At 38.0% G+C, this 10772-nt stretch overlaps 1 protein-coding gene across 1 annotated transcript; it reads left to right on the top strand.

Annotated features, from left to right (window-relative positions):
- The first annotated feature begins 5494 nt into the window (after positions 1 to 5494).
- Positions 5495 to 6677, top strand: LOC102523901 (olfactory receptor 1020-like). Its single transcript, XM_014567383.2, has one exon. The coding sequence runs from the start codon at positions 5619 to 5621 to the stop codon at positions 6582 to 6584; it is 966 nt and encodes a 321-aa protein (XP_014422869.2). The 5' UTR covers positions 5495 to 5618; the 3' UTR covers positions 6585 to 6677.
- The last annotated feature ends 4095 nt before the right edge of the window (positions 6678 to 10772 follow it).

Below are 10772 nucleotides of genomic sequence, written 5' to 3'. Positions count from 1 at the left end.
AGCCATATTACACATCACCCTGTTACAGAGAAGAAAATACGTTTTCATATTAATTGTATTGTCAGGTTGCTTAAGCTGTTTTCCTGTGTTAAGGCAGATTGTTTAAAGTGAGGTATACTTCTTAATCTCTTAGTGTCTTAAATGTGTATTCATGGGCTTATAGGATGAATCAACATACTGGGGGAAGGCGGTGTCTGGTGAAGTATCAGTACTTGGAATTGGCTGACCTGGGTCTCAGTCTCAATGTCAATATTTAGCTTTTTCACTCAGTTTTTTTATTTACAAATATTGGTGTCTTTGATTGGCACCTGGGCAAACAGACTGGGAGACAGATACTTGCATGCAGGAAGTTGATTGGAGAGCGTTCCCAGGAACAGTATGTGTAAGGGAGTAGGAGAACCAGGGTTGGGTAGAAGTTGAATTGTGATGAAGTCACAACAGAGGACCTAGCCAGTTCCACATAGAACCCTGGGGTTGAGGTGATCCTCTAGATATATTCCAAATTGTGAAAAAAGGCCAGGTATTTGTAATGCCACAATGACAGGTTTTGGATATGGGTCCCCCACTGGAAGGGGGTAGTCTTGGGCATGACAATTCCGTGCAGCAAAGATTATTCTAAGAGTGGAACTCAGCTGTGAGATATCAGTTGCCAATACACTTGAGAAGCTGGGGAAATAAATAATTCAACCCTGAAAGGCAAATCTGGATGATATATCACAGCATCTGTTATAAATAGTGACAGTATTCCCCTCACATGGATGTCAGGAGTACCAAATAATACACAGTCTTATCGGGTGTTATAGTAACATGAATACCACACCAATAGCAGGGGAATATTTTACTGACTTTGCAAATTGGAATATTTTGAGGGTAGTAATCTCAGAGTTAAAGTACTTTAAAATTTTATCTTTAGCCTTGTCAAAGTTTATATAGTTTTCAATAAACATTTATCAAATTAAGTTATCTATCTATAGCTTATTATAGTAGGGCTGGGAACCATCAATCTTAGAGCAATGGGGAAAAAAAAGACTTCTTTGATAGTATGGCATGTTGAAGAAGGACTAAATAATGATTTAGAATCAGGTAAATGTCTATTTCCTATTTCTGTCCACCCCACTGTCTACTGAAGACAAGAACAGAGAACACTAGTGCGCCACATGCCCCAGGTGAGACCACCTCATCCCTGAAAAGCTTGTGAGAGACCACGAGGGAAGAGACAACTCATCCTGTCCACCCAGAGCAGTTCTACGGTCGCCCTACAACCTCCTCTGTCAACTACTAACCATGGTTTCTCTCAAAGACATTCAAAGCTATCATGGCTGGCACCTTCCTTCCTGCTCCCTTTTATTCTAACTCGTCCAGTATAATATCTATCCTTTAACTGCTTCTTATCCACCAATCTAAAAAAAAAAAAGATATTTTATCATTATTCATCAGTATTCTTATATCCACATCTCACTGATTGCCCAACTGAGATTCCATGGTCCATTATATAATGACTCATTCTCAATCACTTTCCATTCCATGGTTCTACATTTTCTTCATGTATGCATCTGATTGAATCCCAACCAGTTAAACTTAATTGTTAACTTCACTGTGTCCTCTACTTAAGCTACTTAGTGCAGTTAGAAAAAACCCTCAGTATTCCACTGTCTATTGCTTATCTTTGGGTGGGAGCCAGTGCTGGCTGGGGTTAACTGTGGGTGAGACAGGGTGGGAGCCAAGAAGGGTGCTAGTACTGGATGGGGCTGCCTGCCAGCTGGGGTGGAACAGAAGCTGCTTTGGAGGATCTGTCCATGGTAGGAGGCTTCCTCAGGAGGAAGGATGTATGATGTTGGTTAGGTTGATGGAGAGTGACAGAAACAGTCCTGCCAGCTCTGGGCCAGTGAGGTGGAGGGAGAGAATAAAACAGGTGCCCACCAGCACTTCCATTACTAGGGAGAGTTTCACCAGATCCCTGCCCCTCGGGCACATATTGTAAAATTAATCAATGGATCTTCTCATATGGCACAGGCACTTTTCAAGCTGCTGCCTCTGTACTGGGACTCAGAGTAGTGAGTTTGTTGCAAGCCCTTCAAGACTGAAGTTTCAGTTTCCCACAGCCCTCTGGCTCCCCAGACCTAAGTCCTGCTGGTTTGCAAAGCTAGATGTTATGGGGGCTCACCTAGTGCAGATCCCCCAGGCTGGGGAGCAGGATAGGTCCCAGACCCCTCAACCCTCAGACTGGACCTTTGAGGTTGTGATATCCCCCCTGCTCTGGGTCTCCACACCAGGAGTGTGGGTTCTGACCAGACCATGTCTCTGTCACTCCCACCCATCTCCATGTGGCCTTTTCTCTATATCCTTAGTTGTAGACAATCTGCTCTGTTGGTCTTCAGGTCATTCTCAGAAATAGGTGTTTTGCTGTGGTTGTAGTTTTGGTGTGTCTGTGGAAGGGCGTGAGCTCCGCATCTTCCTAGTCTGCCACCTTAATCCAGACTCCTCCCCACTCCCCCTCAACAACAACAACAACAAAAAACTATTAGTGGAAAAACCAGCATGTAATACAAACTGAAGATACACAGGTGAGAAAACAAAGTTCCTGATTTCATGAAACTTGTATTCAAACGAGGAAGGCATCGTTGTCTGTGCTTAATTTGTGTGCATGTGTGCATAGGCATTTGTGTGTGTGTGTGTGTGTGTGTGTGTGACATAGATATGAGTGGTGCTTTAAAGAAGTTAAAGCAGGCAAGAGAATAGGACTGGTGTCAGAGATGAGCTCACTGTGGAAATAACACTTGAGCAAGGCCTGAGTAGGGTGAGTATCACATGAATGTCTGTGGAAGAGCATTACACGTACAATTACAGTGAATACAAAGGACCTGAGGCAAGACCCTCTTTGGTTTACAAAAGGAATAATAAAGAAACAAGTATATGCGGACCAGAGTGAGCAAATGAAAGGAAGGAGAGAACTGCAAACAGGAAGGTGTTTGGGGGGGGGGGGGATGGCAGATCAAATAAGCCTTGTACTGATAAATAGGCTTTGGACTTTATTTTTTTCATATCACCTTGTAATAGCTGTTTTCCCCCCACCCCAGACTGACAACTGCATGAAGAAATAAACAAGATTGACTTTGTTGGCTACTATATCAGTACCAAGGTTGCTTCTGCTACATAAAACAAATTCACTGAATATTTGTTGAATGAATTAATGAGTGTGGTGTGAATTATATTCCAGTAGAAAGGAGTAGGCATTTTATTTTAAGTGCAATTCTGAAATTTAGAGGCAGGATCTAATCAGTCCTGTACCATTTAATTCAATGTTGTGCACAATGGAGGCTCAAGACTGTAAAAGAGATTTTGTATTTCTCTCAAAGAGTAAGTTACTCCCCAGGGTATAAATGGTTCATTGGGGAGAATATAGTTCAATTATGTCAGTGAAAAATAAATGAATGTTTTAATTTTGGATTAGCACATTTCAAGCTTCAGACTTTCTAGTGTTTTGTAGAGATGATTAAATCTCAAGAGCATTGTCACAAACTTAATAGGCTGACCCTCTGCCTCAGATTCAGAAGCAGCGTTGTTTCTACTCTTTCTGCTCATAGTTAATTAATTAACTATGCCCTAATTCTATCACAGCTGAATTTGTGATGCCACTTCCATTTTCAGTCAAAGCTGTGAATTTCACATTGTAAGGAAGAAAACGTATATTCCTCCAAAACCCCCAAAATAAAACTAAACTAAACTAATAGACACTGCTACTTTCAGAGAATACTTTTTAAGGACAAAAGGTAAGATGATTTAATTTATTTCAAAGTGTTGATATATAGAAAGTTTCCAAGAGGACTCAAAAAATTTAAGATTAAATACCTTAATTGCAATATGTCTGAAACACTGAATTTAATGGTACCAACTAAATTACTGTGGATTTTTTTAGAAGAGAGAAATTTAGGATGACTAATAACAGATGCTAATTTTTTTCAAATATTGAACATGTGTATACATATACATATGTAAGTGTATGTATACATGCCTATGTGTGTGAATATATGTATATGTGGTGTGTGTTTGTGTGTGTGTATAAAGCAGGAAAATTTAATTAATTTTGTGCAGAAGGAGTGCCAAAATACCTGGCATGTGTGCATGTAAGAGCAAATTATTTTATGCTTTTTCATGCACCCACTGAGAAAATGACTGCAATTTTCAGCCTTTATCTACATATACACATCATACACATATGTGTACACATACATACATGTATAGGATCATATATATCATCTAGGCTATAATTCCATTTATGTCAGTTTATATGTTTGTTACATATAAAACTTGTATTTGTATATGTATGCATAAAGTAGAGCTTTATAAAACGGCTGTAAATTTTTAAAAGTGATATTTTGCAGGATAACATTTTAGCCAAGTTTAGGGATAGAAAGATCAGTCAAAAGACTATTGCAGTTATGTAGGTGGAAGATGATGTTGGCTTGAGCCTTCATGATAGGATGAAGGTGTTAGGAGGTAGCTGGATTCTCGATACAGATATTTTGAAGATATTTTGACAATAAAATTATCTTAGAGACTGGTTATGGAGTATGTGAGAAAGAAAAATTATGATTTCTATAGTATTTATTTATTTGTATTCAATTTTATCTGAACAAATATGAGTAGAGAGCTGTCACTGACTTGAGACAGGCAATGCTATATTTGGCATACATTAAAGGAGGTCATGAGCAAATCAGATTTGGGTTATGTTGAGCTACTATTCAATATTAATGTGGAGATACAAGTCAGTAACTGAATTGTAAGTTGAGTTTGGAAAAGAGGTCAGGGTTGAATATGTACATTCAGGAGTTGTAAGTTTGTAGACAGAATTTAAAGTCATGAGACTGAGTAAGATCACCAAGGTAGAGTGTAAGCAGGAAAGAGAAGAGGATCAAGATGTGAGTTCTGAGCAACTCCAACCTTAAGAGTCAGAGAGAAGAAGAGGAATAAATGAAGACTGAGAAGGATCAACCATATGGCAAGAGGAACACTCAGAGTCTGGTGTCCTGGAAGATAAGAGAAGAAACTTTTTCAAGGTGTAGTTAGCCATCAGCTCTGCCCAATGTTATGGATAGATCAAAATGATGACTGAGAATTGACCACTGGATTTGGTGGTGGCAACATAAAGACTGCAGATGACTTTGAAAAGATCAGTTTCTGTGGAGTGATGGGATGAAAGCCTGATTAGCGTGGGTTTAGGAGAAAACAGGAAAAACAGAACTGGATACAGCAAGTCTATTCAACTGTATCATACATTTAATCGCCAAGGGGAATGCAGAGGAATTGGACGACAGGTAGTGAAGGTAGTATGATCAAGGGAGGAGGAGATAAAATTTGAGAGGTAGGTTAGGATATAGAAAAATTGGGGTTAATTATCACACAAATACACAAGCATAAATATTCACTTTTAAATAAGTTACTTTAGAGTTTAGTTACCTTGTTTTTTGTTGTTGCTTGTCAGTAAAAAAAAAAATAGAGGTTTAATACACATGTTCTTAGGATATCTTAGAAGTAATCTGACCTACAGCAGAGAACAAACTGTTTGATTTCCCTGATATTTTTGTGTAATTCATTTCCTTGGTTTCTTATCTCAGCAAATGAATCATCCATTCGGAGACAAAGGTATGAGCAACCATTCAACAGTGACTGAATTTATTCTCTGGGGATTCAGTAATCATCCAGACCTACAGTGTCTTCTTTTTATGGTATTTCTAGTCATCTATATGATCACTGTGCTTGGAAATCTCGGCATGATCCTGTTAATCAAGATTGACTCCCATCTTCACACTCCCATGTACTTTTTCCTCAGCAATTTGTCCCTTGTTGATTTCTGTTATTCTTCTGTCATTGCCCCTAATATGCTAGTAAATTTCTGGGTGGACAACCCAGTCATTTCATTCAATGAATGTGCCACTCAGTTCTTCTTTTTTGGTTCTTTTGCTGGCATTGAGGGCTTCCTGTTGACCGTGATGGCCTATGACCGTTATGTGGCCATCTGCAAGCCTCTTCTTTACACAGTCACTATGTCCCCCCATCTTAACATCATGCTGGTGTTGGCCACATATCTTTCAGGCTTTATAAATGCCGCCATTCACACTGGCCTTACCTTCCAACTGTCTTTCTGCCACTCGAATGTCATCAACCACTTTTTCTGTGACACTCCACCCCTCCTGAAACTCTCTTGTTCTGACACACGTGTCAATGAAGTTCTCATTTTTGCTTTTGCCAGTTTTAATGAACTGAGCTGCCTCCTGACTATTCTCATTTCTTATCTCTACATCCTCATGGCCATCTTGAGGATCCATTCAGCAAGTGGGAGGTACAAAGCCTTCTCCACCTGTGCTTCCCATTTGATGGTGGTCACCATCTTTTTTGGCACAATCCTGTTCATGTATCTGCGCCCCAGCTCCAGCTATGCGATGGACCAAGACAAAGTGGTGTCTGTGTTTTATACGGTGGTCATCCCCATGTTAAACCCTCTCATCTATAGTCTGAGAAACAAGGAAGTCAAAATATCCTTAGGTAAAATTTTTAAAACAACCTTTTTTTGCTTCTGTATTTAGAATCATCAAAGCATGGGATTTTAGGACTCAGAGGTCACTTAGAAATCACCAGTCCACTTCCATTCACCCTGGGTCCATTTCATTCTGTAGTGAGGCTTTTTAAAATTTTTTTTTTAATTTTTTATTTTTGGGGGGCAGTAATTAGGTTTATTTATTATTTTTTTAATCTCCAGAGGTACTGGGGATTGAACCCAAAACCTCATGCATGCTGGGCAGGCGCTCTATCCCTGAGCTATAACATCCCCCAGTGAGGCTTTTTTCTGATAGCAGAGTTGGACAAAATGTCCCAGGCATCCTGGGGAATATTGTCACTGTGTATAAATCCCACTTATTCCACAGAGCCTATATTCTTGAAAATAACCAAATATCCCATTTCAACTCCCTGTTCAGAGGTATAAAACCCAGTACTGGCATACCTCAGAGATATTGTGGGTTTGGTTCAAGACTACTGCAATAAAGTGAATATCACAATAAAACAAATCACATTTTTTTTGTGGTTTCCCAATGCATGTAAGAGTTACATTTATACTATAGTGCATTAGATGTGCAACAGCATTATGTCTTTAAAAAACAATGTACATACCTTAGTTAAAAATACTTTATTTGTAAAAAATGCGAACCATCATCTGAGCCTTCAGTGAGTCATAATATTTATTGCTGGAGGAAAATATTGCCTCCATGTTGATGACTGCTGACTGATAAGGATGGCAGTTGCTGAATATTAGGTGGCAATTTCTCAAAACGAGACAACAGTGGAGTTTGCCACATCATTTGATCCTTCCTTACGCAAACAATTTCTCTGTAGCATGCAATCCTGTTGCATAGCATTTTATCCACAGTAGAGCTTCCTTCAAAATTGTAGTCAGTCCTCAAAAACTCTGCCACTGCTCTATCAACCAAGTTCATGTAATATTCTAAATTCTTTGCTCTCATTTCAACAGTCTTCACAGCATCTTTGCCAAGAGTAGATTTTATCTCAAGAAACCACTTGCTTTGCTCATCCATGAGAAGCAGCTCCTCATCCGTTAAAGTCTGATCATGAAGTTGTAACAACTCAGTCACATCTTCAGGCTCTACTTCTAATTCCAGTTCTCTTGCTGTTTCCACCGCATCTGCAGTTACTCCCCCACTGCAATCTTGAACCCCTCAGAGCTGTGGATCCCTTGAAGGTTGGGATCCACGTTTTCCAAATTCCTGCTAATGTTGATATTTTGACATCTTCCCAAGAATCACAGATATTCTTAATGGCCTCCAGAATGGAGAATCCTTTCTAGAAGATTTTCAATTTCCTTTGCCCAGGTCCATCAGAGGAATCACTATCGATGGCAGCTATGCCCTTACAAAATGTATTTCTTAAATAATAAGACATGAAAGTCAAAATAACTCCTTGATCGTTGGACTGCAGAATGGATGTTGTGTTAGCAGGCATTAAAACAAATTAATCTTGTTGTACATCTCCATCAGAGTTCTTCAGTGACCAGGTGCAACATCGCAGAGTAATCATATTTTGAAAAAAAATTAATTTTTTTCCTTAACAGTAGATCTCAACAATGGTCCTAAAATATTCAGGAAACCACACTGTAAACAGATGTACTGTCCTCCAGGCTTTATTGATTCATTTATAGAGCACAGGTAGAGTAGATTTAGTATACTTCTTAAGGGCCCTACGATTTTTGGAATGGTAAGTGAGCATTGGCTTCAATTTTAAGTCACGAGCTATATTAATCTCTAACAAGTCAGCCTGTCATTTGACACTTTTAAGCCATAGAGAGTGTCTCTCTAGCCATGAAAGTTCTAGCTGACATCTTCTAATATAAGGATGTTTCATCTACTTTGAAAATCTGTTGTTTAGTGTAGTCATCTTCATTAATTATTTCAGCTAGATCTTCTGTATCTGGTGTTATTGTAGGGTTATTAACTAACTTAATTCCAGTATTGTTGTTTCTCAAGGAATGGGAAGCCCTAGTAGAGGGTAAGAGATGGGGAATACTGGTTAGTGGAGAAGTCAGGGATGCACGCAATATTGATTAATTTTGCTATCTTGTATGGGAACAGTTTGTGGTGCCCTGAAGCAATTATAGTAGTAATTTTTTGTGTCACAATATTTTTTTTGTTTCACAATTAATGCTTTTTCTGTCCTTCCTAAGAAATTTTTGATTACCTCATGATTATAAAGACTTTCTTCTATTTTTCCTTTCCCAAGAGAACTTGTAGACTTAGTATTTACATTTAGTCTTATGATTCACATCAAATTTTTGATTTGGTGTGATATAAGGATTGAAGTTAACTTTTTCTATATAGATATCAATTATTCCAATAACATTCCCCAATGAAATACATTTGTACTTTTGTTCTAAAATCCATTTGCTGTATATGAGTGGACATTTTTCTGGATTTTCTATTCTGTATCATTAATCTGTTTGTTATCTTTGGATCTGCACATTGTTTTGAGTACTGTAGTTTCTTATTAACTCTTAAAATTTCTTGAAGAAACATGATGTTGTTTCTTCCTTTCCAATCAGTATAACTTTATTATATAGATTAGAACTTCCAGTACAAGGTTTAATCTGCTATAACTTAAAAAATATAGCCAATTACATAATCACAAAAACACAAGTAACAAACTTACAGTGGCGGTGGGATGTTTCCAACTATATGACTGTTGTGACATTTGTGTAGCTAAAGTCATCAGGTGTTCTTTTAGCAGACACACATCAATTGGTCATTGCAATTGGAGCAGAGTGATATTAAGGAAGGAATTAATGTCTTCAAGTATAATTTAAACACAATTGTCTGAAGGCTTTCTAGAAAATAAAATGAGAATGCATAAAATTCTTTTTTTGAGTTAGCATCATACATTTAGGTAAAGCCTGTGCCCTCTAATCTTATTCATTGCTATGTATATAAAAAAGGAAGCATCAACTTCTTATTGTGGATTTCTGATCAAGGGATCTCATACTGAAAAATGTTGATACTTTGCCCTTCCAGATCTGAAAAAGCAAATACACTACCTTTAGGCTACCCATTCAGTTACTGTCGAGCAGTCCTATCTCTTGTTGGAAAAAGCTTTTGTAAATGTCATGATTATTATAATGCTATTATATTTTAAAGTATATCAGAAAACACATACACAAGTACTTTAGGAAAAACTTTCCTTCAAACTAAAAGCTGACATTCTGCTTAAAGACAGACCAAATCTTCAACTTTTTTTTGTAACACAAGGAATCTCCACATTAAGGGATCAGGAAACGTGAGCTTTATAATTCTATAATGAGTTCTAAAATCAAAAAAAAAAATTATTATTTCATGGGAATCCTTAAGCAATAGATTTTATTCTTTAAATTGTATTATTTTGTTTGTGCAAAGAATCAGGATAAAGCACATCAAAGTTGAGATACAGAAATCTTTCCGCCTCAATTTGAAAAATATACGGTACTGCTCAAATCTTCTCTAATGTGATACGTTGGTAACAATCTACATTTTTATATTGCTGTGCAGCTTTATCTCACTGGCTGCTTTCTCACAGTGTAACCCATCATTTGGAGATCTAACACAATTAAAGACGCCTCTCTTGTCTTGGTGAGAGTACACTTTTAATTCGTGTGACTGTGTTGACTGGAATTAGCAGTGCCCTGGAAGATACAGACTAGCAAGGTCATCTCTCGATTCCTTATTCTCTAACAAACACGGTGCCAAGGAATTGATACTGTTCAAATATTCTTCATTCCACTTTGAAACCTCCTCCTAAATCACCAGCTTTATGAATCATCAATTTTATGAATGATCTTGATGCTCGGACCCATCTTTGATTCCTAGAATACTGATGAAATTAAGTCATTAGGGTAGATTGGTTCCAGGATAAGCCCACGATGCCCACCCTCCAAAGGACACTTGCCCCAACTTCCTTCCTCCCGTGGCTTATGTCACTTTTCTGTTCTTCACCCTCTGCTCCTCAAATCTTGCATCTCTTTTATGTTCTTACTTTTCACTCTTATTAGATGACTTTACCTCAGTGTTTATGGAGAAACACTGAAGCCTTCGGATGAGAATACTCTCATGTTTATATACTAAAAGTATAAAACTTATCTTTTCACATTCTTCTCCTTCCATATTCCATAAAAGTGATGGCTGATTTCTCTATCTGTGTTAACGATCTCAGGCACTAAGTACCGAACAGAATACACAGAT

This window comes from Camelus ferus, chromosome 10 (assembly GCF_009834535.1).
Source record: "Camelus ferus isolate YT-003-E chromosome 10, BCGSAC_Cfer_1.0, whole genome shotgun sequence".
In the NCBI taxonomy this organism is placed as follows: domain Eukaryota; kingdom Metazoa; phylum Chordata; class Mammalia; order Artiodactyla; family Camelidae; genus Camelus; species Camelus ferus.
Note: the sequence above shows the minus strand (reverse complement) of the source record. Positions and strands in the feature narration are given on the sequence as shown.